Below are 26,901 nucleotides of genomic sequence, written 5' to 3'. Positions count from 1 at the left end.
CCGTCAGGGGAGGTGCGAGGGAAGTGGGCGGGGCGTCGGGTGCAGGAGCTTGCTCCAGGAGGGCGAGCTGCGCCTTGGATCGATCCGGGTGGTGCCTCGGTGGCAGTAACACAGTCACTGTGGTCGGATAGTCTACGCAAGCACCACTTGAGAAGTGTTTACAGGGATTTACCTTCCGCGCCTGCTTGGGGAGTAACGTCCTGTCAACTACCCTCCCCATAGCATGTACTTAACAGTTTATTGAATGATCAATGAATGGTCATTGTGTTCTGCACCAAACTCGGCCCACTACTGGGAGCTGTGGGTGGAGTGTTTAGGAAGGAGTCCACTCTGTGAAACTGTAGGCACTGAGGTTTGAGGGTTGTGGGGAAGGTTGCAGGAGGGAGTGGTAGGATTATAAAGCTGTCTCAGACGGGCTTATGGGGATATGTAGTGGCTGCTGGCTGAATTACTACATGTGATTCATGTAGCCCTGGAGTGCTTGGTGCTGCCACACCTGTTCCAACACATCCTATACAAAACCCACGTTCCATTGTTTTTCGTCCTGTTTATTGTCCTGTTCGTTCTAGTCCCACCAAGCTTGAAGCAACGACAAAGTAGCCTCACTTTCTCATCTCTCCAAAACCAGATGCTCTCCCCCCCACCAATCCTTGCAGACTGGAGATCCATTCCTACTTTCACCCTACAGAGGAGTGGGCAGCAGAGCAGACAGAAGAGAGAGGTTCAAGGCTTCAGTCATGAGTACCAAACCAACAGCTTGCTTCCCATGTGCTGTTACTTAGAGTTCATCCTTGTCTCCACCCCCACTGCTGTGCATAAAACACTTGGACACTGGCTTGCCACACTTCCAGTTATTAACAATATTCTTGCATTTAGAATCAATGGATTGGGGAATTCTCTGGTGGTTCAGTGGTTAGGACTCCATGCTTCCACTGCAGGGGGCACAGGTTTGATCCCTGGTTGGGGAACTAAGATCCCACATGCCATGCGGTGTGGCCAAAAAGAAAAAAAAAAAAAAAAGAATCAGTGAATTGGTTGGTGGCAATCTCCTCTTTCTGGACCTTACATTCTCTTCCTTGCATTCCCTGCCTAACTTTCTCCTTTCCTTCATCTTGAGGCAGTCTTCTACTTTGTACATTCTACATTCCTGAAAATCTGAGCGGTGACTATTAGATTTACATGTTATAAGGTATTTTTTTTTGATGTGGACCATTGTTTTTAAATTAATTAATTAATTAATTTATGTTTGGCTGCGTTGGGTCTTCATTGCTGTGTGCAGGCTTTCTCTAGCTGTGGCCAGCGGGGGCTACTCTTCGTTGCGGTGTGCGGGCTTCTCATTGTGGTGGCTTCTCTTGTTGAGGAGCATGGGCTCTAGGCATGTGGGCTTCAGTAGTTGTGGCTCACAGGTTCTAGAGCGTGGGCTCAGTAGTTGTGGCGCATGGGCTTAGTTGCTCCGCAGCATGTGGGATCTTCCTGAACCAGGGCTTGAACCCATGTCCCCTGCATTGGCAGGCAGATTCTTAACCACTGAGCCACTAGGGAAGTCTGATATGGACCATTTTTAAAGTCTTTATTGAATTTGTTAAAATATTGCTCCTGTTTTATGCTTTGGTTTTTGGCCGTGAGGCATGTGGGATCCTAGCTCCCTGACCAGGGATCGAACCCATACCCCCTGCACTGGAAAGTGAAGTCTTAACCACTGGACCGCCAAGGAAGTCCCTATAAGGTATTTCTATTCCCTAGAGAGACAAGAAAATATTTTTTAAATGTTTGATTATACTTCCTAGTCCTAAACCTGAAATTGCCCAGTTCTACATCTTTAAAACAGCTTTCAAGAGTGTACTAGGGTAACTTCCCTGGTGGTCCAATGGCTAAGACTCCATGCTCCCAATGCAGGGGGATCGGGTTCGATCCCTGGTTGGGGAAATATATCCCACATGCTGCAACTAAGAGTTCACATGCTAGTTCGCATGCCACAACTAGAGATCCTGCACACGGCAACGAAGATCCCGTGTGCCGCAACTAAGACCTGGCACAGCCAAATAAATAAATATTAAAAAAAAAGAAAAGACGGACTTCCCTGGTGGTGCAGTGGTTAAGAATCCGCCTGCCAATGGCAGGGGACACAGGTTTGAGCCCTGGTCCAGGAAGTTCCCACATGCTGCAACTAAGCCCGTGCACCACAACCACTGAGACTGCGCAAAGAACCCCTGCTCTGCAACAAGAGAAGCCACCGCAATGAGAAGTCCGAGCACCGCAATGAAGGTAGTCCCCACTCGCTGCAACTAGAGAAAGCCTGCGTGCAGCAACGAAGATCTAACACAGCCAAAAAAAAAAAGAATGTACTAGGTACCTGAATTCACAAGGATTGAAGTTCCCATTTGATAGTTCTAAATTATTATGTGGCTCTGTCCCCTGCCTCTCAGAGGAACCAAGGACTGGGAGGATGGTGGGGTGAGTCCAAAGAGGATATGCCTCCTTTACACAGTAGCAGGCAAGCTCCAGGCCTCAGGGCTATCGTGCTCCTTGAGGTCTTGGGAATGGGTAAATACATCTGGTATCCTGCCTGGGTCAGCATCCATACAGACACAAATATCCATCCACAAATAAACGTGCTTTCCTCCTAGGCTTTTCCCCTAGCAAATAATGGTTGGTATGCCGTCCACTCTGCATTACCTTGAAATCGTCATTTGTCATTGAACGCCAAATATTACTTCTGTAAGATAGCCAGGAGCCTAGATTTGTTGCCTTTACTTCCATACCTCTTGCTCGCTCTTCAACCTGCTATAATATTCCTTACATTCTTCTGAAACTTTCCTGCAAAGATCATCTGTAACCTCTTAACTGCAGACTATAGGTGAGGTTGTTTGATCTTTTTTTTTTTTTTTGACAAAAAATGTATTTGTTTATTTGAAATTTAAATTTCACTGGTTTTCCTATATTTTATCTGGCTGCCATGCCAGGAGCATCCTATTTTACAATGAAATCATGCCTAAAAGGAAGACAATCAGCAGCAGCCTACGTTTCATGATGAAATACTTAAAACCACTACGACATGCACTGTTGAAAGAAGAACACAAACAAAAACTTATTTTAAAAAACATAGGCTATACTAAAGTAGAAAACAAAATCCAAAGGGAAAGATAAGTTATCACTCAAAGATCCTTTTAATACACGTGGATGGAACACCATTGGGTTCCAGTATCCTCCTAAATTCTTCACATGTCATCCATCCTTTGTATCACGGAGGTGACAAATCATCCTGAATTCCCTTCTTGGAGCAGAAGGGACTTGGACCTGAGTGCGGGGTCCTGGGAAAGTCATTTGGAATGTGTTTTCTGGTGGCGTTTGAAAGTCCCCAGCTGACGGAAGGCACTGTGGCACTCGGGACACAAGTAGGGTTTGAGCACAGAGTGAGTGTGTCAGTGAATGTTGAGGTTCCCGCTGTGGCTAAAGACTTTGTCACAGTGCTCACATCGGAAAGGCTTCTCCTTGGTGTGGGTCCTCTTGTGAGCATGCAGCATGGAGTCGTGGGTGAACTTCTTGGGGCAGAGATCACAGCAGTATGGCTTCTCTCCTGTGTGGATTCGCTGGTGAACCCACAGGTCCAAAGGCTGCATAAACCCTTTGGAACAGATATTTCATTTAAAGGGTCTCTCTCCCGTGTGTATCCTCTGGTGAAGGGTAAGCTGAGATGGATAAGGAAATCTCTTCTTGCATACCATATTCACAGGGTGCCCATCCCCAGGCTTCTTTTCCCTCGGGAAGACTGGTTGGTCCCACTGTGCTAGGTGAACCAACAGAATGGGACCCAAGTTGTCCTGAGAATTCTCCTTTGTCCAAAGATGTGGCTTCTTCCTTACGCACTTCTTGGGAAGTGGGACTGTTGGCCTGTTTCCATTTGAAACATCTTAGACTCCTCGGAGAACCTCTTCTGTATCCACTCTTAGTGGAAACTTCTCCCTCAGGACCCTTGAGAATTTCAGGCTCTTGACATGCTGTTTGATCTTGATCTTACTCAACCTTTCTCTGGAATCTGACACTATTGACCAATCCTCTTATACTTCCTTTGCCATTATGATACCAGTTTACCTCCTACATCTCTGATGGCTTCCAGAATTCGTCCTCAACTCCTCCCTTTCCCTTACCATCCCCCCCACAGTCCTGTGAATCAACAAATCCTGAGCAACCACAGGCTTATTCTTAAGCCTTCTCCAGTAGTCAACCTGCTACTGGAGTTGACTTTCTGAAACATATTCCTCCAGCCACCTCTAGGTTTGTCTAATTTATTACCTTGTATCTTTTTAAAAATAAATTTATTTTATTTATTTTTGTTTGCGTTGGGTCTTTGTTGCTGCTGGCGGGCTTTCGGAGAGCGGGGGCTACTCTTCGTTGCAGTGCGCGAGCTTCTCATTGACGTGGCTTCTCTTGCTGCAGAGCATGGGCTCTAGAGCGCGGCCTCAGTAGTTGTGGCCCATGGGCTTAGCTGCTCCGCGGCACGTGGAATCTTCCTGGACCAGAGCTCTAACCCGTGTCCCCTGCATTGGCAGGTGGATTCTTAACCACTGCGCCACCAGGGAAGCCCTGCTACATTGTTTCTTAATCATCTGTTTATACACGGCTGTGAACTTCACCAGACTCTGAACTCCTTGAGGGCAGGAACTGATCTTATCCATTAGGACACTGGCTTTGGCAGGGTGGGGAGTAAGGGATGTATTTCCGAGACACTGAACAACGAGGTAGCATTTCCACTGCGTTCCCAAGTGCTCAGGTCTAGCCGGTTCCCCAACCCTAGGGCATATGCAATAGGAAGGGGGATCCTCTTCCCAAAGTTGCAACAAACCCTAGATTCTCAACTCATTTCACCCCGGTCCCGGCCTGCCAGGCTTCCCCTTTTTTTTTTTTTTTTTTTTTTTTTTTTTTTTTTTTTTAAATAATTTATTTATTTATTTATTTTTGGCTGTGTTGGTGCTTCGTTTCTGTGCGAGGGCTTTCTCCAGTTGCGGCAAGCGGGGGCCATTCTTCATCGCGGTGCGCAGGCCTCTCACTATCGCGGCCTCTCCTGCCGCGGAGCACAGGCTCCAGACGCGCAGGCTCAGCAGCTGTGGCTCACGGGCCTAGTTGCTCCGTGGCATGTGGGATCTTCCCAGACCAGGGCTCGAACCCGTGTCCCCTGCATTAGCAGGCAGACTCTCAACCACTGCGCCACCAGGGAAGCCCCCAGGCTTCCCCTTTGATCCTCCTCAAGCCTTGTCTTGGAAAGGATGCCCTCGAGGGCTCCTGGTAGCTCTCTCCACCAATTTTGCGTAGGCAATTAGCGTTACGTTACCCTGACGAAGAAAGGCACCCTTCATTTTAGGGCTTCTTTCCTTCAATTCGGACTGGGCGGAGTCGCAGTGGGGAAAGAGTGAGAACCACTTTAGAATTGAACGGGCCGCGAAGTACGGCCGAGGCCGAGGCACACCAGATGCCGAAGTGCAGCACTGGGTGCAAAGCCCGGGCATCCCCTGACCCGCGCCTCTCACGCTAAGCTCAACCCCCTTTAGGGCGGGACCTCCCATTTCAGCCAATTCTGGGAGCCGAACCCTGGCGGTTTGTACTCTTCCTTTCCAATGAGAAAAAAAGGAAGCCGCTTGGTTCCAATGACCAATCGGAGAAGGCGGCGCCTGGTTGTCAGGCAGGTTTGTAAGAGTTCGGGCCAATTGGAGGCACAGACACCGCTCGACCCGGGCGCAGCGCGCAGGCGGTGGCGAAGAGAAGCCGAGCGGGCCGAGTGCGGCCGAGCAAAGCCGGAGCCGGAGCGGGGCCCCAAGAGCCGGACCGGGTCCGGACGGGCCGAGATGCCCTATAAACTGAAGAAGGAAAAGGTGAGCGTGGCCCTTTTCTCCGCGCCTCCGCCTCGGGGCCTGCGCGGAGCTCTGGGAGGGGCCCGAGCCAGGCCCGGGACAGCCCCAGACTGACCCTCCCGTCCGGCCCCCGCAGGACTCCCGGGGCCGGCCCTCCGCCCCTGCTGCTGGTCGCACCCCCAGCCTGTGCCGCAGCTGAGAAAGCTCCCTCCCTTGTCCGGGGTAGAGTCCCCCCACATGCACCTCCCTCCACCGACCCCCGGCCCAGGGTAACCTCCTCCCTCCAGATCCTGCCCCACTCCCAGGTTACTCCCCTGCCTTTTCTGCCCCCATCACATCCTCATCCCCTCCCCATCCCCCACCCGTTTGCCGTTTGGGACAGCCGCTTATCTGAGACTGCACCTCCCTCCAGAACTAACCCCCCTCTCCAACCCCGCGCAGCCCCTTCTCTTCCCTCCTCTTCCCACCCGCCTGGGCCTGGACCTGGGCCTGGGCCTGCCTTCTCCACCGTCCCCTACAGCCCCTTCTCCCTCCCTGCCAGGCTCCTTGACCTAGAACGGCTCTGCTTTCTCTCTCCTCCACCGAATCTGGCCTAGGCCCCTCCCTCTAGTTCTTCCTTCACACACAAACTTGTAAACCAGGACTGAGCCCTTCCTTCTGCCGATGGAACCTCAGAACGTCAGGGTGTCTGAGCGCATTCAGTGCAATCCCTAGTGATACAGATGAGGAGACTGAGGCCCCGACAGGGGGACAGGGGAAGGGACTTGGCCAAGGTCACACAGCCTGCTGGAGGCCCAGCTGTAATATCAGGTCTCCTGACTTAAAGGCCTCCTCTGTACCAAAGCCCCTCTAACAGGCATCAACCCACTCCCCGGTTCATCCTCAACCAGTCACCTTTCCTAATCTGGACAGGCTACTCCCCTTATTCCTAATTGAAGATAACCTTTGCATTTTTCCTTTTTTGTACCAGTGCTGGGTTTCTGTCTTTCCTGGGCCACACTGTCCTCAAATTGGGAATCTGCCCTCAGTATCAGATTAGCTATCCTTCTTACTCCACAGGGCAGCCACCTCTGGACACCCTTGCCTTTGTCTTGGTGTCTTGACACAGACCGTTTCTTGATGCTGCCTTCTTTCACCTTCCTCTTCTACCTCCGAACTGCCTTCCCCTCTTCTTCATCCCTGTCTTTCCCTACCCTCTGTTTCCTGCTGTTGCTGATGTCTGACTCAGAGGTGTGGTTCCTTTGAGGTACAGACTCACACAGAGGATGCTAGGATACCAGTTCCAGCCTCCCCCAGCTTCTTCTTTCCTGGGGCTGGCCCTTCATGGTGGGCGCTAGCTCTGGCCTGGTGTTCTGCTCACCCACTTTATGACCCCAGAGGTGTCTTGCTTTCATTTGCCCTCTGATTGGCTGGGTTGCTGGGCTGCCATCTCTGACCTTATCAGTTAAACTCCCTATCCTGGGGCTGTTGGAGATTTGCCAGGCAGCTCTGATTCTGGATTGTCCCCATAACCTCTCAGGACCTGAGATTCTGAGTGTTGAGTTGGTGATGGTATAGCAGGCATTGAACCTCCTTGGGTGCTGAGCTGGGCAAGTTTGGGTTCCCCACCCAGGCCCTGTGTCCTTGGGGAGCAGGCATGCTGAGGTGGTTTGGGCAGCTTAGCTGTAGGTGATGCACACAAAAGTCAGCCACACCAGGGGCTGAAGGGCTCCTACAAGGAGTGTGGAGAGCAGTGCAATTCAGGGGAAGCTGGTGAGGTCCTCACTGATCTGTAGTTGTTAGTCTGATGGAACAGATACTGCCCCATCCACAGAAAGCCTTTATCTACTAGAGGATTGAGAAGAAGAAGAAAAATTCTTAAGACTTGCTAGGACTACAGGTGTTAAGTGTTTGGTTGGGAAAGAGTATGGGAAGGATTGGTGTGCATGGGGCCAGGCATCTCTGATCCCCTTTAAGGTTTAACTTTCCACTTTTGATTTCTAGTTGCATTTGGCCTCCTTCAATGGTTGACAAGTCCTGACGATGTCACTGGGGTTTGCCTAAAAGGGGTGGGGGCAGAGAGGAGGGGGGGATGGAGGGTCTGTATTGCTCATCCATCACCTCTCCCCTTTCTCCTTCATCTCTGCTGGTCCCATGCCTGGCCCGACCTCACGGCCTCCTCCCTGAAGCCCGTCCTGAACCCTTAGTTGGGGGTGAGCTCTCCCTCCTCCCCTGGATTTGCAGAGTACTCGGTAGGTCACTTATGGCCCTTTTGTGTTCCCTTGGACTGGAATTAATTGTAGACAAGTCTTTTCTTCCCCCTTGAGATAATAACTAAGCTCCATTTTGGTTTGGCATCTCCTTGTACACAGTAGGTGCTCAATGGATGAGTGCTGAGTCAATCCTTGGGGAGATTTGCGTCCTTCCTCTTCCCTCATGTTCTGATCTAGGACTTTTCTCTTTTAGGTTCCTGGGTGGTGGCGTGCCTCTGCTCCCTCCCACTTTCTTCTTGTTCATAATAATCGTAATAACATTGACTAACTTTTCATTTTTCATGTGCCAGACACTGTGCTAAAGGGGATTAGGGGTACTTCCCTGGCGGTCCAGTCGTCCCGTGCTTCCGCTGCAGGGGGCACGGGTTCGATCCCTGGTCGGGGAACTAAGATCCCGCATGCTGTGCGGCACAGACAAAAAAGAAAAAAATTAAAAATTTAAAAATTTAAAAAAAAAAATAAAGGGAATTAGGTACTTTGATTGTCAGCACTTAATAGGTGAGGAAACAGGCTCAGCGAGGCTAGTTAACTTGCCCATGATTGTATAGCCAGTAAGAGCTGGGCCTGGAACACAGGGTTGGCTCTAAACCACATTGCCATGCAGCACTGGACAGCTGGACTGGGCTGAAGTGTGTGCATTTCACCTGCTCTGCGGGAGCCAGGGAGCAAGGGTGGTGGCCTGGTTCCCATGCCCAACCCCCAACACCACCCCCCAGGCAGCCGGGATCTTTCTTCCGCACATTCCCTGAGAGATATGTCTGAGTGCTGCAGGGTGGGTGGAGGGGTACAAAAAGGAACAAGGAGCTCACGATCAAGGAGAGAGGTGAGACGTGGGTGCAGATGGGCCAGCTTTGTCCGAGAGGCCCACGTCTGGGCTGTGTGCAGACGGTCACCTCAGTGTTGCGTCCTGCCTGCATCCCCCTCATCCTTTTCCTCTCCACCTCATGCTCTGCACCACTCCCTGGCCCCTCGGCAAGGGGTAAGTGTGCCCCGCCTGGTCAGTGGGCACTGGGAGAGCGCCTAGCCACCCAGAGCACAGGGCTCCTTCCCACTGGTATAGTCATACCAGGAGCTGCTCCACACCTGGGAACGGCTTCCTGCCTCCCCACCCCCACGAAGCCTTCCCCCTGCTCCAGCCTACGCGGAGCTCTCTTCTCCCTGAAATCCTTTTGCCCCCGTGGGCATAATCACTGATTTAACACTTCTCACTGAAGGGGCTCAGGTGCTATCAAGTCGCAGAATCTCAGAGCTAGAAGTGATTTCCAAGGTCCTCCAATCCGATCTGCATTTAAGGCTCGGGACCCTGTTGCATCATGCCTTGGAGGAGGCATGAATGCACCTCTGCTTGAAGGCTCTTGGGTTTGGGAGCTTACAGCCTCACTAGGCAGCCGGTTTCTGTGCAGCTGCTCCAGGAGAAAAGTCTTCCTTGTTTGGAGCCTCAGCCTGTCTTCCTGCCACTTCTGCCCGTGGCTCATGGGCCTCTGGATCCACATAGAACAAGTTGCATCTTTAGTCCACATGGCAGCCCTTCATTTATTCGTAAAGATCCCTCTTGCTCCCCCACCCGCCATGACTCCTCCCTTCCATTGTTAACTATCCCAGTTCCTGCAGCTGTTGCTCTCAGGACCTGCTTTTGAATCTACTCCCAGTATGGATTGTATTTTCCCCGAAGAAAACCTAGCATTTTTCTTTGTCCCTTCCAAAGTGTGATGCTCTCAACTGAACCAGATCCTCCAGAATGGCCCCATCAGTGCCAAGGACGGGGCGCTTCCACGTCCCCCGGTGCCAGGCACCCTGCACAGGTCTGTTAACTGGATGGCAGGTCACATGAGCTGCCGTGGCAGCCGCAGCACATGGATGAATTGTGTTGAGCTTGCAGTCAGACCTAAATCCCCAAGTCTTTTTCACATTTTCCTCATCCTGTCCCTGGGCAGTTGCTTTTTTTTGGCCCAAAGCATAGGAAGAGATGCTGGGCAGGCCAGGGCTCTGAGCCAGCAGCTAGGTTCCCAAGGAAGACTTTGGACTAGTGCTCATTCTTTGTAGCAATTCTGGGCCTTATCCCCATCCCTGTCCTTGTGCTTGTCTACCGAGGCGTTCTTGGGACGATTCCTATACCTGTTAGCATCCCTGGGCCCCACTGATTATGCCAGTAGCAGTTTCTAGTCTGGGTGCTGTTTGTGATATCCAAAAAAGGCTTCCAGGTCTTTCCAGATGGCCTCGGGGGTAGAGTGGTGACTCCCTTCCCTGCAGCATGAGAGCCTCAGGCCCCCTCTGCCCGCTTTAGCCGGTAGCCAGTCTGAGCAGCTTCTTCCATGTTGCTTTTCCCTTGAGCCTCGTCACCCTGGTTCTTACTTGACAGAGGCCCTAACTCATACAACAGCCTTGTGAGGTGAAGGGGCATGGTCATGCTGAATTATTGTGTGTTAGAGTTGTCTTCCTAACCAGATTCTGAACTCGTTGGTGCCTTTGAGGGACCGAATCTCCCTTTGTGTACCCCAACCTGCCACCCCACCGCCCCAGGTTTAAGGTAGGTGCTCAGTGGTAATGATTGACTGATTGATTCAATTGGACAGAGGAGAATTACAACAGAGACCTGAGGGATGAGGATGAGGCCTCTCCCTTCCTCGGCATCTGTTAACTCTACCTCCGTCTTCTCCCTTCAGGAGCCCCCCAAGCTTGCCAAAGGCGCAGCCAAGCCCAGCAGCTCGAGCAAGGATGGTGGAGGCGAGAGCACTGAGGAGGTAATGACCGCGGGCACAGCCCTAGTTATGGTGCAGGCGCCAGTTCCACCTGCTTGATGGCCAGTGGGGTGAGGGATCTCAGGGGGCCGGAGATTATTGGGGCAGAAGGGAAGGAGACTTTCATAGCCAGGGAGGGGCCTGGACAGCCCATCCAGACTGCCCTCAGGCAGGCTTTCCCTTTGGCGGCTATGGACCAAATCAGCCCTCCAGTTTTTCCGATTCCGCAGGGATTCCTGTGAAAGTCAACCCTCTGTCTATCAAAGTGTTGAGAATTGCTTTTCTCTTAGGGCAGAAAGCTAGGGGTAGAGTCCTGGGGAGGAGGGAAGAGTGCACGGGTGCACATGGGTGCTCAGTGGGGTGACTTCAGTGTAGCTCTGGGTGGGGCAGGGGTGGGGAGTGGCTGATGTCCCTGAGTCGGGCAGGGCTGGGCCCACCTCTCTTGGTCCCGATCAGCTGGGAGCTGCTGAAGGACAGGCATGAGCAGAGGTCAGCGCAGCTTGGCAATCTAGGGCTGTAAAGCAATAAATGGCAAGCAGAGAGCACACAGGAGGGTGGAGGGACTTAAGGAAGTCCAGAGTGTGTCCATGGAAGTTTGGGAGCGTGCTCAGTGGGATGCTTGGATGCTGAACGGTCCTGGGAGCACGCTGAGCAAGCGCCTGTGTTACCCGGAAGCTGGTGCTCCTTGGTTTCTGTGCTTCCTCCCTCCTGTGCTAAACTGTTCGGAGGGATGGAGGTGAACAGGAAATGGAGCTGTCTAATTCTGGGCAGGTCTTGTGGGTTGGGGGTGGGTCATGGAGAGGAGATCGATTAAAAAGTGTTTGGTTGGGGTTAAGTCTGGATTTGGATTTTTCTGGATACTTCTGGTCCCTATCACCTCCAAAGAGAGCCAAGCACTTTCCACACCTGCGACCATCATTTTGCCCTCACTTGAGTGATGGGAGGAAGCAGGGTAGGTTTTCTCCATCTTACAGACATGCGAGTTGAGGACCACAGAAGAGAAATTCCTCCTTCCTCTGCGCGTACACTGGCATCTGAACATGTCTCTAGGCCAGTCCTTGTCACTCAGTGCTGGCACTGTTGGTTCCCAGATGTGTTTCTCCCCACCAGACTGTGAACTCTGAGGGAAGGAGCTTGCTTCTTCCCCACACCTGTGTGCTGACGCCCTTGGTTCACAGGAGATCACCAGGAGATGCTTCTGGAGGGCACACCCTCTGGGCTCAGTCTCCCCTTCAGGAGCCGTGACATGTGTGGGACCCACAGGGAAGGTGGTCGGGAGCCGACAACTGATACTCAAAGCAGCAAGAGACTTGGAAACAGGATTTAAAGGGACAGAAAGGAATAGCGTGGGGGGCCACTCCTGCCTTCTGCCTGACTCCCTCCTCCTTGTTCAGTTACTAGACAGATTGGCTGTCATTTCCTGGAAGCAGCCCTCGTTGACCACCTGCCCCCATCCCCATGCCCAGGACGCGGTCAGGGCCCCTGGTACCCAGCATCACTCCACGCCAGTGCTTAACCACAGCTGTAATGAAACAATTCCGTGGGAATTCATTGTGTGTCAGTTGTCTCCTGTGTTAACACTTAGCTCCTGAGAGGCTCTTGCTCACACCGAAGGGCGTGGCCCACCGGAAGCACCAGCATTTGAATGCATTAGTCAATGGATGAGCAAACAAACCAACTTCAAATTAGACCTGGAAGGAACCCTCTCCTTTCATAGGTAGGAAAACGAAGGCTCAAGCAGCTTAAGAAATAAGCTGAGACCAGCTGCTATGATTTCTCCACCGCCCTCTGGAAAAGGAGAGTGTCGTGTTCACCTTGGGCTCTGTTTTATGAAATGCCGCTCAGGGCTCACCTGTCTGAGGCAGCTGCAGGAATTCTGCTCCATGATTTTGCAGAAATGCACCCAGGTGGCCCCAGGCAGTGGGACATGGAATAGTTGGGGGCCAGGCTGTGAGGCCCAGGTCATCAAAAGCTGTTTGTCACAGTCCTTCTCTTGCCCTTTTTCTTTCTTTTTGTTTTTAAGTGTTTTTTTTTTTTTGATGTGGACCATTTTTAAAGTCTTTATTGAATTTGTTACAATATTGCTTCTGTTTTATGTTTTGTTTTTTTTTTTTTTGGCTGCGAAGCATGTGGGATCTTAGCTCCCAACCAGGGATCAAAGTCGCACCCCCTGCATTGGAAGGCAAAGTCTTAACCACTGGACTGCCAAGGAAATCCCTCCCTTACCCTTTTTCTAGTCCAGAAATTTGGGTTCTTACAGCCAAACTTACCCCGTGTCAAGCATTTGCCAGTCTTTCCAACTGATCTTAATAATTTATAGCAGCCAACATTTATTTTATTGAGCAGTTACTTGTGTATTAGTTTCCTAGGACAGCCATAACCAATTACCATGAATTGGGTGGCTTAAAATACCAGAAATTTATTCTCTCACAGCTGTGGAGGTCAGAAGTCTGAAATCAAGGTGTCAGCAGGCCATGTTCCTCTGAGGTTCTAGGGAAGAATCTCTTCCACGCCTCTCTCCCAGCTTCGGTGGCTTTCTGCGATCTGCTCCTTGGCCTGTAGAAGCGTCGTTCCAATCTCTGCCTCCGTCTTCACTCAGCGTTCTCCCCTGTGCCTCTGTCTCTGTGTCCAAATTTCCCTCTTCTTATAAGAACACCAGTCATGTTGGATTTAGGGCCCACACTAATCCAGTATGACCTCATTTTAACTTGATTACATCTGCAAAGACCCTGTTTCCAAATAACGATCACATTCATAGATGTTGGGTTAATGTGAATTTTGGGGGGACACTGTTCAACCCAGTACACTCTGTCCCAGGCACTGTGCTAAGTACTTCGCATGCATTTAATCTTATAATCTTCTCATTTAATCTCTACAGCAGTCCCTGAGGTCATCTGTTATCATCATCAGCCCCATTTTACAGACGGAACTGAGGCTTAGTGATGTTAAGTAGCTTTTACTCGGCAGTAAAACAGCAGAGCTGGAATTCAGCCCAGGTCTGTGGCCAGTCCTCCCTTGTTCTTAATGACCTAATAGGCTGGTTCTAAGATTCTAGAAGAGTCTTAGAATGGAAAGGAGCCTTGAGAGATTAGGTCAGACTCTGCTGCAAGGCAGGGGTCTTTCCTGGCCTGTCTTTGGAAAAAGCATTTCAGTGCTGTGGACTTTTCTACGTGCTGTGCCCTGTCCTGAGTTCTGGGAGCAGGGACAGAGGGAGGAAGAAACGATCCTGGTCTCCCCCACTTCAGCCTGACATCACTGTAGCCAGAGTTGTTACCCTAAAAACATTTTTGGTCCTATCAGTCCTTTACTTAAAAGCCCCTCTTGGCATCTCATTGCTCACAAATTCAAATACTCAGCCTCAGGCCTCCTGGGCTGGCCCCGCCCTGTTCTTCCAGCCCCTCTGGACTTTCCATCTTCCAACCCGACAAGCCTTTTATGGCTCAGGGCTCTTACTGATGTCATCCCATTGGCCTGGACTGCTTTATCTCTCTCTTTTCATTCTTTGCCTAAACCCGTGTTTATCCTTTAAGAGCCAAATCAAAAGTCACCTCTTCAGGGAGGGCTTCCCTAATTCTTCAGGCAGAGTTTGTCACTCAGCCCTCTGAGTTCCTGAATCCTTTGCGGTGCTCTGGTTTTGCGTTGCCCTGTACTAATGGTTGCTTTCGTGTCTGTCTTGCCCACCCCACTGGACTGTGAGCTCTTCGAGGGCAAGGGCCATGTCTTCGTCACCTTTTAATCTCTAATGTGTAGCATGATGTTTATTGAATAAATGAATTAAGAACGGGTATTGGGTTGGCCAAAAAGTTCGTTTGGGTTTTTTGTAAGCTGTTACGAAAAACCCAAACGAACTTTTTGGCCAACCCAACAGCGCTCTAGGTGTCAATACAGGAGAGAATGCCTCTCTGATTTTCAGGGTTTGAAACTAAAATGATCTTCACTCAGCTAGTTAATTCATTATGCAAAAGCTATAACATTAATCTTTGCGTTTTTCACTGATAATTTTATCTTTCGTCTTTCTACTACAGTACCTTCTATAGTGCTTAAATTATATTTCTACGTCCTACTTTATGTTTAAATATATGGGTTTAATGATTACCGGTGTCTGTGTTAGGGTCAGGTTGGAATGGAATTGGTTCAGAGTGGGCAAGTATAGTTGCAGTCTCCTGAGTGTGAGGGTGGTGTATAAATTCAAAGCCCCACTGGAGGGGCTTCCCTGGTGGCGCAGTGGTTGAGAATCCACCTGCCAGTGCAGGGGACACAGGTTCAAGCCCTGGTCCGGGAAGATCCCACATGTGGCGGAGCAACTAAGCCCGTGCGCCACAACTACAGAGCTTGCGCTCTAGAGCCCACGAGCCACAATGAAGAGTAGCCCCCACTCACCGCAACTAGAGAAAAGCCTGCGTGCAGCAGCTAAGACCCAATGCAGCCAAAAATAAATAAGTAAATTTATATTTTAAAAAAAGCCCCACTGGATTGCAGGAGGCCTGAATCTAGGAAGGCTTCTTGGAGTTTGGATCCTGTTGCAAGTTTAGAAGTGGGAGGAGACAGTTGTTCAGGCAGAGGAGACAGCCACTATGGAGTCTCAGAAGTGGGAGCAGGCAGGTCACCAGCTTGCCTTTGGGCTGTGTCCACCCATGCTCTGATGGCTGCAGAAGGTTCTCCTGGGGATGCAGCTGCCTTTCATCTCCAGCCCAGGTCAATAAAGGAGAAGTTGGAAGCTAGAGCTTTTAGGAGAAAGGGTTGAACGTGAGGTGAGTTGCTGGCACACACCTATACTCCCTTCTGACAAGTATGTTTCCAGGGCTTTGCTGGCCGGCCCAGCTGTCTCTCAGCTGCTCCTTGTATCTGGTGCCTGGGAGCCAATGGTCCTTATAAAACCAGGGTGGCCCAGTGGGCTGGGGGCGGGGCAGACTAAGCCAGCTCAGCTGCTCTCCGGCCACCCCAGCCTTCAATAACGCCATCCTGATGGGGAAGGGACCTTAGGCATCAACTCATTGGGTGGCTTTTTAAACTATGATTTTCAGCCATGCAATCTCTGTTGTCTTAAAACCTTACTTGGAGAGTGTTTGGACTACTGATCTAGTCCAACCCTCTGCTCGTTAGCAGAGAAAATTGAGGTCTTGCTTTTCCCTTTTTGGGAAGAAGGCCTCCTTTCTCTGGATGTCCCCTCAGTGCGAGGTTCATGGAAATGCAGGGTTTCTGCATCTTATCTGGGAGGATGAAGAGAGACATATTCTTCCCGAGTCTTGTTCCTCAGTTGCCACTGAGCCCCTCAGCCTAGTATCTCTGATGTTTCTCCTTCCCAGTCTGCTCCCACCACTGTGCAGGGCTTTGTTCTGAAGGTCCCCGGTCGGGACAGGAGGGACCTATGGGGATGGGCCTGGCCTTGGCGTCCCCCGCCCCCCCCCCCAATCAATCAAATGACCAGTCATTCGCTGAATGCCTGTTAGGTGCCAGTGTCAGCGCTGAGGAGACCCAGAGGGGCACAAACCAGGGTCCTGGCTTTAAAGGGACTTGCTTTCTAGTGGGGAGATGACACATGAGCAAAGTGATCAAGAGGTGTCACTGGGGATGATCACAGAGCCAATGGAACAGATAAGCAGTGTCAGAAGGTTGAGGGTGGAGGGTGGACATGCAAGGCCTGGAGTGATTGGAGAAGGCTTTTTGGAAGAAGGTGGGTCTTGAAAGATGCAATGCCTTCTTGGGTTCTCCCATTTTATTTTATTATTTTTTTGGCCACGCCACGTGGCTTGTGAGATCTTAATTCCCCACCAGGGATTGAACCCGGGCCCACAGCAGTGAAAGCATGGAGTCCTAACCACTGGACTACCAGGGGATTCCCTGGGTTCCCCCATTTTAAAACAAGAAGGATAATGAACTCTAAAGAACATTTGAGGTGTGCTAGTTTCAGGAATTTCCAGGCTGTATTCCTAAAATCCAGGGATGGGAAATAATAATAATAATAACAACAATAGTAGAAGATACTGCTTATAAGACACTTCTGTGTGCCATATACTGTTCATTTAAATCCTTATTACAACCCTGTGAGGTAGGTACTATTGCCATCCCCACTTTACAAATGAGGCACAGAGAGGCTATATGACCTCCTGGAGGTTACTCAGCTAATAAATGGCAGAGCCAGTAGTCAAACCCAGGCAGTCAGGCTCAAGTCTGTGCCCTTGACTGTTAAGCTCCACAGATAAGGATTGGGTTGTTCCTGCGACAGGGAAATGGGGAGAGTCTGATGAACACCAGGCTCTGGTCCCCTGGCCTTTTGCCTCTCTCCTTCATCCTCTACCAAGGTGTGATCCATCCTCCGTGTACAGGAAGAGAGACCCCAGACTTCAGGGTGCCTTGCACTGTCTAACCAAAAAAATCACACTGGTTGAGTGTAGTCATGGCAAGCGAGGTGTGATGACTGCTCTTGCCCGACTCCTTTGCATTCCCCTAGTCAAATTGGTGTCTGGGGCTCATTTCAGGAGGAGGAGAGGGCCAGATGGCCAAAGCAGTAATGAGCTACATTGGACCCAAGGCCTGCCCTGGGCTGGACCCAGCGCTCCTCTCCTGCCTCTGACCCCCAGATAGGTCACAAGCTTGACATAATTGTTTCTATGAAAAATTCAAGAGCATACAAAGCATAACATTTGTCTTCCTCCTTGCCCCGTATCCCAGAGAGTTTCATATTCTCCCATTCTTATTTTATGAAGTAAGAGTTTGTGGAGGGGGCTGGAGAGGAGGCGGGGATGGCAGGTGTGAGCACAGGAGGACAGTTTTCCTGTGGCGTGGGGACCCAGCTGGACGTGACCTCACTCCTCTGGTCCTGCTGCAGTCTCTTCTCTGGTTGTGGGGAAGGGCTGTCGTGTGGCTCAGCCTCTCCCCTCTCCTAGCAAGGGGTTACCTGGACAGTACCTATGAGTGGACAGCCCTGCAAACATCTGTTTGTGTGCTTCTGAAAATGGGCTTTGTGGGGCTCTGACACCCGTGTCTGGGAGGAATTAAAGAAATAACTTTTGGGGGCTTCCCTGGTGGCGCAGTGGTTGAGAGTCTGCCTGCCAATGCAGGGGACACGGGTTCGAGCCCTGGTCTGGGAAGATCCCACATGCCGCAGAGCAACTGGGCCCGTGAGCCACAACTACTGAGCCTGAGCGTCTGGAGCCTCTGCTCCGCAACAAGAGAGGCCGCAATAGTGAGAGGCCCGCACACCGCGATGAAGAGTGGCCCCCACTCGCCGCAACTGGAGAAAGCCCTCACACAGAAACGAAGACCCAACACAGCCAAAAATAAAAATAATGAATAAATAATAAATTAAAAAATTAAAAAATTAAAAAAAAAAAAAGAAAACTTTTGGAAATTAGCTGTATTTCTCCCATTATATTGCCTTTTTTTTTTTTTGGCCATGCTGCGTGGCTTGCAGGATCTTAGTTCCCTGACCAGGGATCGAACCCAGGCCCCATGCAGTGGAAGCACAGAGTCCTAACCACTGGACCGCCAGGACATTCCCTCTTTCTCCATTATAAAAGCAGTGTCAGCTTGTAAAAAATTTAGGAAAATAGGAAAAAGTCATGTCTCATTCTGCCATTACAGGAGATAGTCATGAACACAATGCACTTGTTCTTTCTTTTTCTTAACTGTATTTTGGGTTCTGTGCCTGTTTTAATGTGGGTGAGCTCATTTTGTATATACAGGTTTGTGTTATCCTTATTTAACTTAGCATATAGGAAGCAATTTTCTCTCATTCCATAGTTTTAGGCTTTTCGTTTTGTTTTTAATTTTTATCAGCGTGGTAATAGGTGCATTGTTCAGAAGGTCAGATAATACTCTTGGGCTTGTAATGAGCAGGGCAGCCCCTGTCGCCGGCCACTCTTCTCCTGTTGTTTCGTGGCAACCACATTCAACTCCTAACTCTTTCCTTGCAGATTGACTTTTATACCTCCAAATAAGATCCTTTTACTGCTTTTTTTTTTTCCCTTTAATTTGTGAGCTTTAGATATCTCTTGACTTCCTAACGTGGAAAATTAAGGCCCCAGTGTCTTATTCCTCCGTGCAGACTTTTCCCCTCCTCTCAGAATACTTATCACCCGTTTTGGGTAAATTACTATGACTGTGTAAATATTTTTCACAGCTGAACCACGTATGATTACATTTAGTACATAGTTTTCATAAACATAATTTTAACTCCATGATTTCCATGTATTTATATATTTGCTATTATAAATAAGACCATAAAAAGTGTTTTTGCACAAAGCCTTTTTTTATATTTAGGATTTTTCTTAATCTGTATTTCTAGTAGTTAAACTGCTGAGATATGGGAAGGAATTTCTTTCTTTTAACTGAAGACTGTCACACGTTCAGTAAATGATAAAATAGAGTAATCTTCGGTGTACTGCTCGATGAATTTTTACATATGTTTATGCTATGAACCACCTCCCAGACCCAGTCAAGATACGGAATGTTTCCATTAGTCAGAAAGGTCCTCGTGCCCCTTCTCAGTCACCACCCGCATCTTCCCAACCCACACCGCTGCCACCCCCTCCCCGGCAGGAGAGCCACTTGTCTGACTTCTGTCACCGTCAGTCTATCAATTAGCTTTGCCTGTTCAGGGATGGGAGTGAGCATTTTGAAGGCTCTTGATGCACAGGCAGCGGGCATCACTTTGGGAGACACGCCTTCTAGACCGCTCCCTTCCAGGGCCACATCCCGCAGTTATGTCTGACCCTGGTCTTGGCTCCTTCAGGGCAGGAGGCAGCTGCTTGCTGCCCAGGCCCATAGAGGCATAAACGGACCGGGGGCTGGGCGGTGGGCCAGGCCTGGGGTGGGAAGCGTAGCTTGGCGAGTGCACGCCAGTGACTCGCTACTTTGACCAGGCCCAGCCCCAGCCCCAGCCCCAGCCGCCACCGCAGCCGCCGTCATCCAACAAGCGTCCCAGCAACAGCACGCCGCCCCCCACACAGCTCAGCAAAATCAAGTACTCAGGGGGGCCCCAGATTGTCAAGAAGGAGCGACGGCAAAGCTCCTCCCGCTTCAACCTCAGCAAGAACCGGGAGCTGCAGAAGCTTCCTGCCCTGAAAGGTACTTGGGAAAGGTCAAGGGGGCTGGGGCATCAGACCTAGGGGACAGTGGGTGTTGGCGGAATGGAGGTTTGGGGGTGTTTGGGGGAGGGTGGAAGCTCTAGAGGATGTGAGGGGGAGTTGCGCTGGGTCTGGGGGTGGGCGTCAGGGGAGCAGGATGGTGGGAGGAAGGGATCGGGGAACGCCCTGCGAGGTGAGCAGGGCATAGCAGTGAAGGACCACAGAGGAGACCTGACCATGGCCCATCCGCCCCTAGACTCACCAACCCAGGAGCGGGAGGAGCTGTTTATCCAGAAGCTACGCCAGTGCTGCGTCCTCTTTGACTTTGTGTCAGACCCACTCAGTGACCTCAAATTCAAGGAGGTGAAGCGGGCGGGGCTCAACGAAATGGTGGAGTACATCACCCACAGCCGCGATGTTGTCACCGAGGCCATTTACCCTGAGGCCGTCACTATGGTAGGCACAGGGAAAGGGGAAAGCGGGCAGGGACAGGGGCCCCGGAAAAGCCCGGACTTGCCCAGAGAGCTCTCACCTGGGCCCTCCCTACCCCTCAGTTTTCAGTGAACCTCTTCCGGACGCTGCCACCTTCATCAAATCCCACTGGGGCTGAGTTTGACCCCGAGGAAGATGAGCCCACCCTGGAGGCCGCCTGGCCGCATCTCCAGGTACCAGAGCAAAGGGGGCAGGGGCCTGGCTGTGGGCAGTGGGGCACTCTGAGCCCTGCAGCAAGGGGGCTCTCCCAGTCCTTGGGGAATGCCCCAAGTGATGCTCCTTTCCCCCCACAGCTCGTGTACGAGTTCTTCTTACGTTTCCTTGAGTCTCCCGATTTCCAGCCAAACATAGCCAAGAAGTACATTGACCAGAAGTTTGTCCTTGCTGTGAGTCCCCTCCTTCCAGTCCGTGAACTCTAGCCCCACGTCCCCTGACTCCAGTCCAAGCTGCTCTTTTTGCTTCTGCTGAATATAGGTACTGTATTGGGTTTCAGCTGTGTCTGGTGCAAATTGACCATGGGGGTTAAACAAACCTACTCTGTCCATAAGAAGCTTCCAGCACAATGGAAGGAAACAAAAAAGCAACACTGTTACCCTCCCCCCCCACCCCACCCAATGGGGAATGCAGCATGTATTCCCAGACATCACCTGGGGTAGAGCAGTACAATAGAATCACTCTTCCCAGAGACTCGTCTCCACGCACCCTCTTCAGAGGGCTTCCTCTGGCCAGGACCCAAGTCACCCCAGCCCTGGCCTTCCCCGGCTCCTGCCTCACTGCCGCCTCTCCTCCCGCTTGCTTCCAGCTCCTGGACCTGTTTGACAGTGAGGACCCTCGAGAGCGAGACTTCCTCAAGACCATCTTGCATCGCATCTATGGCAAGTTTTTGGGGCTCCGGGCTTATATCCGTAGGCAGATCAACCACATCTTCTACAGGTGAGGCCAGGAGCCTGGGCTCCGGAGCAAAGCAAGCCCCTCACTAAGGTGGGGTGGGAGAAGGGTGGTAGGCGGGACTCCACAGAATGCTGGAGGGGCATCAGGGGTTATCAAGAGAGTCTTTGTTCTTCCCTCAGGTTCATCTATGAGACAGAGCATCACAATGGGATTGCCGAGCTCCTGGAGATCCTGGGCAGGTGAGAGGTGGGGCGGGGGCACACATGCCTAGAAAAGGTCGGGGGGGTTGATGCATTGAGCTTGGACCTGGCCCTTTGGTCCTGACAACCCTCCCTTAACTCCCAGCATCATCAATGGCTTTGCCTTGCCCCTGAAAGAAGAGCACAAGATGTTCCTCATCCGTGTCCTGCTTCCCCTTCACAAGGTCAAGTCTCTGAGTGTCTACCACCCTCAGGTGAGCTGCCTTCCTCCTGATGATCCCCGGCCCCGGCTGCAGAGAAAAGAGGGAAGGGGAAGCATTCCAGCCGTGTTGGGGTGGCAGAGGGAGCAGGGGGTGGAATTCCTCTCTACGCCTCCCCTTCTGTTCTGGGGTCTGGTTTCTGTCACCGACCTCTCTGCGACCTTCTGAGCCCTGCATCTCACCTCCTTTCTGTCTCAACCTTCTGCAGCTGGCGTACTGCGTGGTACAGTTCCTGGAGAAGGAAAGCAGCCTCACTGAGCCGGTAACTCCCCTGCTGGGCCCCAGGGTCCACCTCTCTCTGTCAGCAGCACTTGCCAGTTGGTACCTATCGAGCAGTGCCGTAAGCACTCAGGGGGGATGTAACCCGACAGGTGACATGGTTTCCTCTCTAAAGGAGAAGTAAAACCTTTGTACACCTAGGAAGCATCCAAGCCGGAGAAACATGAGCACTTAGCTGAGGCCACCCAAGCTGTGCCCACCAGGGTTGGGGGGGAGAGGGCAGGATGGCTTCCTGGAGACCCAGACAGGTGTTGAGTGAGAATTTTATTCCTGTGTCCGCCTCTTCTCGCAGGTGATCGTGGGCCTTCTCAAGTTCTGGCCCAAGACCCACAGCCCCAAGGAGGTGATGTTCCTGAATGAGCTAGAGGAGATTCTGGATGTCATTGAACCTTCAGAGTTCAGCAAAGTGATGGAACCACTCTTCCGCCAGCTTGCCAAGTGCGTCTCCAGCCCCCATTTCCAGGTGAGACCCAGACCCAGAACATCCCAGCCCCTGCCTCCCAGAAAACTGAGGAGGGTCTTCAGCATAGCGAGCCATATCCCCACTGAGTCTCGCCTGTCCCCACCAGGTGGCAGAGCGTGCCCTCTATTACTGGAACAATGAGTACATCATGAGCCTGATAAGTGACAATGCTGCCCGAGTCCTTCCCATCATGTTCCCTGCACTCTACAGGAACTCCAAGAGCCACTGGAACAAGTAGGGAACTGGGGTGGCACTGGGCACTGAGGATCTGGTTTTGGAACGTGGGAGGGTGTGGATGGACTCAAGAGCCAGTGGTCTCATCTGGTCCCTCAGCAAGCGGGGCTGGTGCCCACTGCATATTAATAGGTCCTTGAGGGACTGACTGGGGAGAAAAGATACCCATGTGAGAGATCTGTGCTACCCAGCAGCAGAGCAGTGGCCTCTGTCACATCTCTTCTTGAGGTCAGATATTCTGCAGCTTTGGAGATGTAATTCCATGTTGTGAGAAGCTGATGTGATCCTCTTAGTATGTATTAAATCCCAGCGTTGTAAAAAGGCTTTCCTGCTAAAAGCAAGTGCGCTGGGAGGCCATTAGTGTGGGCTAGAAGAGTAGGAAGTAGCGGGGAAAAGGGAGCTCTTGGAGCACGGGGTGCGGGAAGGATGGACAGGCAGACTCATATTTGTAAAGGGCCTGAACTGCCAATCTCAAGTCACATGATTTGGCCAGAGCGATGAGCTTACACTGTACAGAGGCTGGTGGGATGGGAGTAGTACATGAGAAAGCTCTTAGCAGAGACACCTTGTGGGAGAGAGCAAATTGAGGTCCCGGCACTGAGGGCAGGCTCTGGCCTCTTATACCTCGTCTTTCTTCCTGGTGGCAGGACAATCCACGGCCTGATCTACAATGCCCTGAAGCTGTTTATGGAGATGAATCAGAAGCTGTTTGATGACTGTACACAACAATACAAGGCAGAGAAGCAGAAGTGAGTCTCTCTCTCCTTGGGGGTGTTCCTCTTCCACACCAGCCCCCTGTGCTTCTCTCTCAAGCCCACCCCAATCCTGTCTTTGCTCCCTCAGGGGCCGGTTCCGAATGAAGGAGAGAGAAGAGATGTGGCAAAGGATTGAGGAGCTGGCTCGCCTTAACCCCCAGGTGAGGTGCTTCTGCCCTTGCCCTGAACTGAGAGGTCCAGCCTGGGTGGGGGGAGGGTTTGTCTGAGGAGGGGCAGGAAGCAAACAGGGTCCCCAGACTTCCCAAGTGGCTCTCGCCACTTGTCTGCCTCCTTTCCTCTCAGTATCCCATGTTCCGAGCGCCTCCACCACTGCCTCCTGTGTACTCGATGGAGACGGAGACCCCCACGGCAGAGGACATCCAGCTTCTGAAGAGGACGGTGGAGACAGAGGCCGTGCAGGTGGGAGGGCACGGGGAGCAGAAAGACAAGACAGCCCTGGGAGGGAGAGGAGACAGGAGCCGCAGAGCCAAGGAATCAGGGCAGGAAACAATGGGATTTCTCGGGACTTAGTCACCATTCCTCACCTTCTGCACATCCACACACAGATGCTAAAGGACATCAAGAAGGAGAAAGTGCTGCTTCGGCGGAAGTCAGAGCTGCCTCAGGACGTGTACACCATCAAGGCACTGGAGGCGCACAAGCGGGCGGAAGAGTTTCTAACTGCCAGCCAGGAGGCTCTCTGACCTCCTCACCCCCCCACCACAGGGCCACAGCCCACTCAGCCCTGGGACACTGCCCCAGCCCTCCACCTTCTGCTCCCCACTGGCTGACTTGGGGCAAGGCAGGGCCTCTCTGCTCTAGGGAGGGGGATGAGGCACTTGAAGCGGGGACACCCACAGAGTGGTCCCTCTTCTCCCCCCAAATGTGTTCATGCCTCCCTGCGGCTAGTACAGACAGGCTGAGCGCAGCAATGCTCAGCGCTCAGACAACTTGGGGATGCCTGGCCCCCTCCTGCTCCTTATCCCACAGCTATCTGAGGCTGCTCTGAGAAATACACATGGGAATAATATGCTCCTCTCCTCTCCCCTTCAGCCCCATTTGAACTCCAGGTGTCTCCTCCTTGTCTCCCTCCCCTGCAGGCATATAGGGAGCAGCAGGAGATGATTCTCACCAAAGTTATGTCAAACCCCATTGGCCCCTGGAGTGAATTAGCTGGAGGGGAGCCAACCCCCAACAGCACAAATAGGCCCCCAGCCCCAGCAGTGTGCAGGCTGATGGGGTTGCATTATTTCCTCTTACCCCTGCCTGATCAAGACAACATGGGAGAGCAAAAGGAGAAAAGCATAGGCTTTGGACAGTAGGTGATGAATATAGGGCCCAGATGGACCAAGAGAAGGGGACGAACAACACCCTACCCTGTACCCCCTCTTTGGTGAGCAGCAGCCCTGGGATCACTGACATGGAAGGGACCATCCTGGGGCTGACTGCTTTCCTGTGCTGTTGGTCCCCAAAGCTAGGAAGAAGGAAGCAGGGGGCAGTGCCCTAAGCATGGCTCCCCCCAACACCTATTTATTTCCCTGTTTGTGCTGATGCTGGGCAGGCTCTCACTTGTCCCTTTCAGGAACCTTGGAGGGGCGAGGGGCTGGGGGCGGGCCGGACCCAGGTTCCAGGGGCACAGGCAGTGCAGCTTTTGGCTGTGTACATAGGGTGCTTTATTCTCCACAGAGTGATACATGCTAAGGTGGGTTGGGCTTGGACCATTGTCCCCATATGTACAGAACTGAATAAAGTGGGTCTCTGAGAAGAAGTCTGATTTGCCTTGACGTGGAAGGGAGATGGGGAGGATGGAGATGGCCATTACAACCAGGATGTGTTCAGTCCTGTGCTGGTTCTGGCCTGGAATGCAGGGAGATAAGGCACCTCTCAGGGTGATCACTTCCAGGAAGGGGCAGCCTGCCGGGCTTGGAGGGCCTTCTGTACCACATCTTCCCACTGGGCATCTGATATCTCCCGAGCCCAGGCAGGAACCCCTGGCGCAGGCAGGCTTACACCAGCCATCGTCCTTTTCACCAGCTCCACGTGTTCTGAAATCACAGGCAGACCAGTTAGGGGGTAGAAACAATAAGACCAGCTCCCCTCCCCGTTCGTTGAATTAACCCAGAGCTTTTGGGCTAGTGAGGTCACTGAATCTGTCCTGTTATTCCTAGGCAAGCCTGCCCATCCCACCCGCCCCAGCCTAGAAGAATAGCATTTCACCTGGATTCTAAAGTCTGCAAAATCTTAGATTACAAACTTGTTTTAGGAACAGGGTGTTCCTGTGACTTCCCTCTACTGGCACTAACCAGTTCCCTTCCTCCATTATTATTCCAAAATAAAAGAATGATCTCTTTTACCTGGGTCCATGGGAATAGAGCTGTGGTTGCTCGATGCTGTAGCTCCCTCCTCATCTTCATCCTCGCTTTCTAACGGTGGGTCTGGCAAATGAAGCCCCAGGGCCTGCAGAGCCAGAGACGACAGTTCAGGGCCAGTCCTTCAAGGACTCCAGCTTCACCTGCTCAGGAACAATGCCTCCTCCACCATACCTGGATCCGATCCTGGATATCAGCAACTACATCTTCTCCATCCCCCACTGGTGCCAGCTCCACCTCCTCTTGTTCAGGATCTTGGTTCAGGGGCTGGTAGGAGTAGCCAGCTGGTCCTGCCCCCGTTTCCTCTTGCTCTTCCTCTGGTTCCTCACTGCTCCAATCCCCAGTGCCTTCTGTAGGGCCCTGGTGTGGCCCGAGTTCCTCAGTCTGATTGGGGAAGATACGTTCAGGACCCATGGTGTCTCCCCCTAGAACTACTGCTGCCATCGGGCAGGGGCTGCAAGAACAGGGCGGCAGGAGAATAGTGATCGAATGAAATTAAGTCCACCTTCAGCTTCTCATCCAGCTCCTTGTGGTCTCCTTCTACGTCACGAAACATTTAAACGCCCCGTTTCCTGCCCCTCTCCCCACCATCCAGCCTCTCCCGGGCCCTTCACCTCTTAAGCCGACTTATCTCCAACGGAAGCCCACCCGCCTTACGCCGCCAATTCTTAACAGCCCAGCCGGAGGCCATGCCACCTCCCAAAAGACACCCCTTCGAGAACGCCCCTCCCCCCCCCCCCCCGTCCATTTAGGAACTCCGGGTCGCCAAATAAGCTCCCCTAGACAAGGCGTACCCGCCCCCTTCTCTCCAAGGGGTTCCCCTCTGTACCGCCTGACGAACGCCCTTCGGGTCCCAGAGGCTTCCTTCAAATGGCCCCAGCTGCGGCGTCCCCAGCCGCCCCACCGATTCTCGGCGCTGGCGTTTCCGCGCGCCTTACCCGCTCAGAGCCCGCTGCCAAACTCGCACCTTCACTTCCGGCGCGGCAGGACGTGCCGGGGTGCCTAGCCCTCCAACCCTGCCGCGCGCTCATGATTGACGCGAGCGAGGACGAAG

General features: G+C 52.0%; 2 protein-coding genes across 6 annotated transcripts; one reads left to right on the top strand and one right to left on the bottom strand.

Annotated features, from left to right (window-relative positions):
• Positions 1-5,704: 5,704 nt before the first annotated feature.
• Positions 5,705-25,246, top strand: PPP2R5D (protein phosphatase 2 regulatory subunit B'delta). 3 transcript variants are annotated; one of them, XM_082414580.1, is made up of 16 exons: positions 5,705-5,867; positions 10,762-10,839; positions 19,707-19,905; positions 20,161-20,360; positions 20,459-20,569; positions 20,690-20,782; positions 21,199-21,329; positions 21,467-21,526; positions 21,633-21,741; positions 21,956-22,009; positions 22,319-22,489; positions 22,596-22,723; positions 23,371-23,472; positions 23,567-23,639; positions 23,782-23,898; positions 24,045-25,246. In XM_082414580.1, the coding sequence occupies exons 1-16, from the start codon at positions 5,841-5,843 to the stop codon at positions 24,180-24,182; spliced, it is 1,791 nt and encodes a 596-aa protein (XP_082270706.1). In that variant the 5' UTR covers positions 5,705-5,840; the 3' UTR covers positions 24,183-25,246. The 3 variants fall into 3 exon arrangements, with proteins under 3 accessions (XP_082270706.1, XP_082270705.1, XP_082270707.1); XM_082414579.1 differs by having other exon boundaries at positions 19,701-19,905; XM_082414581.1 differs by lacking the exon at positions 5,705-5,867 and adding an exon at positions 13,715-13,832 and having other exon boundaries at positions 19,701-19,905.
• MEA1 (male-enhanced antigen 1) lies at positions 25,128-26,887 on the bottom strand. Of its 3 annotated transcripts, none has more exons than XM_082414604.1 (4): positions 26,786-26,887; positions 26,022-26,301; positions 25,833-25,935; positions 25,128-25,523 (listed from the first exon to the last, which is right to left on the bottom strand). In XM_082414604.1, the coding sequence occupies exons 2-4, from the start codon at positions 26,289-26,291 to the stop codon at positions 25,372-25,374; spliced, it is 525 nt and encodes a 174-aa protein (XP_082270730.1). In that variant the 5' UTR covers positions 26,292-26,301; positions 26,786-26,887; the 3' UTR covers positions 25,128-25,371. The 3 variants fall into 3 exon arrangements, with proteins under 3 accessions (XP_082270730.1, XP_082270729.1, XP_082270731.1); XM_082414603.1 differs by having other exon boundaries at positions 26,677-26,808; XM_082414605.1 differs by lacking the exon at positions 26,786-26,887 and adding an exon at positions 26,642-26,779.
• Positions 26,888-26,901: the final 14 nt, after the last annotated feature.

This window comes from Balaenoptera physalus, assembly GCF_965194825.1.
Source record: "Balaenoptera physalus genome assembly, chromosome: 11".
NCBI classification, from domain to species: Eukaryota; Metazoa; Chordata; class Mammalia; order Artiodactyla; family Balaenopteridae; genus Balaenoptera; species Balaenoptera physalus.
The sequence above is the reverse complement of the archived record's forward strand: the minus strand, read 5'-3'. Positions and strand labels throughout refer to the sequence as shown.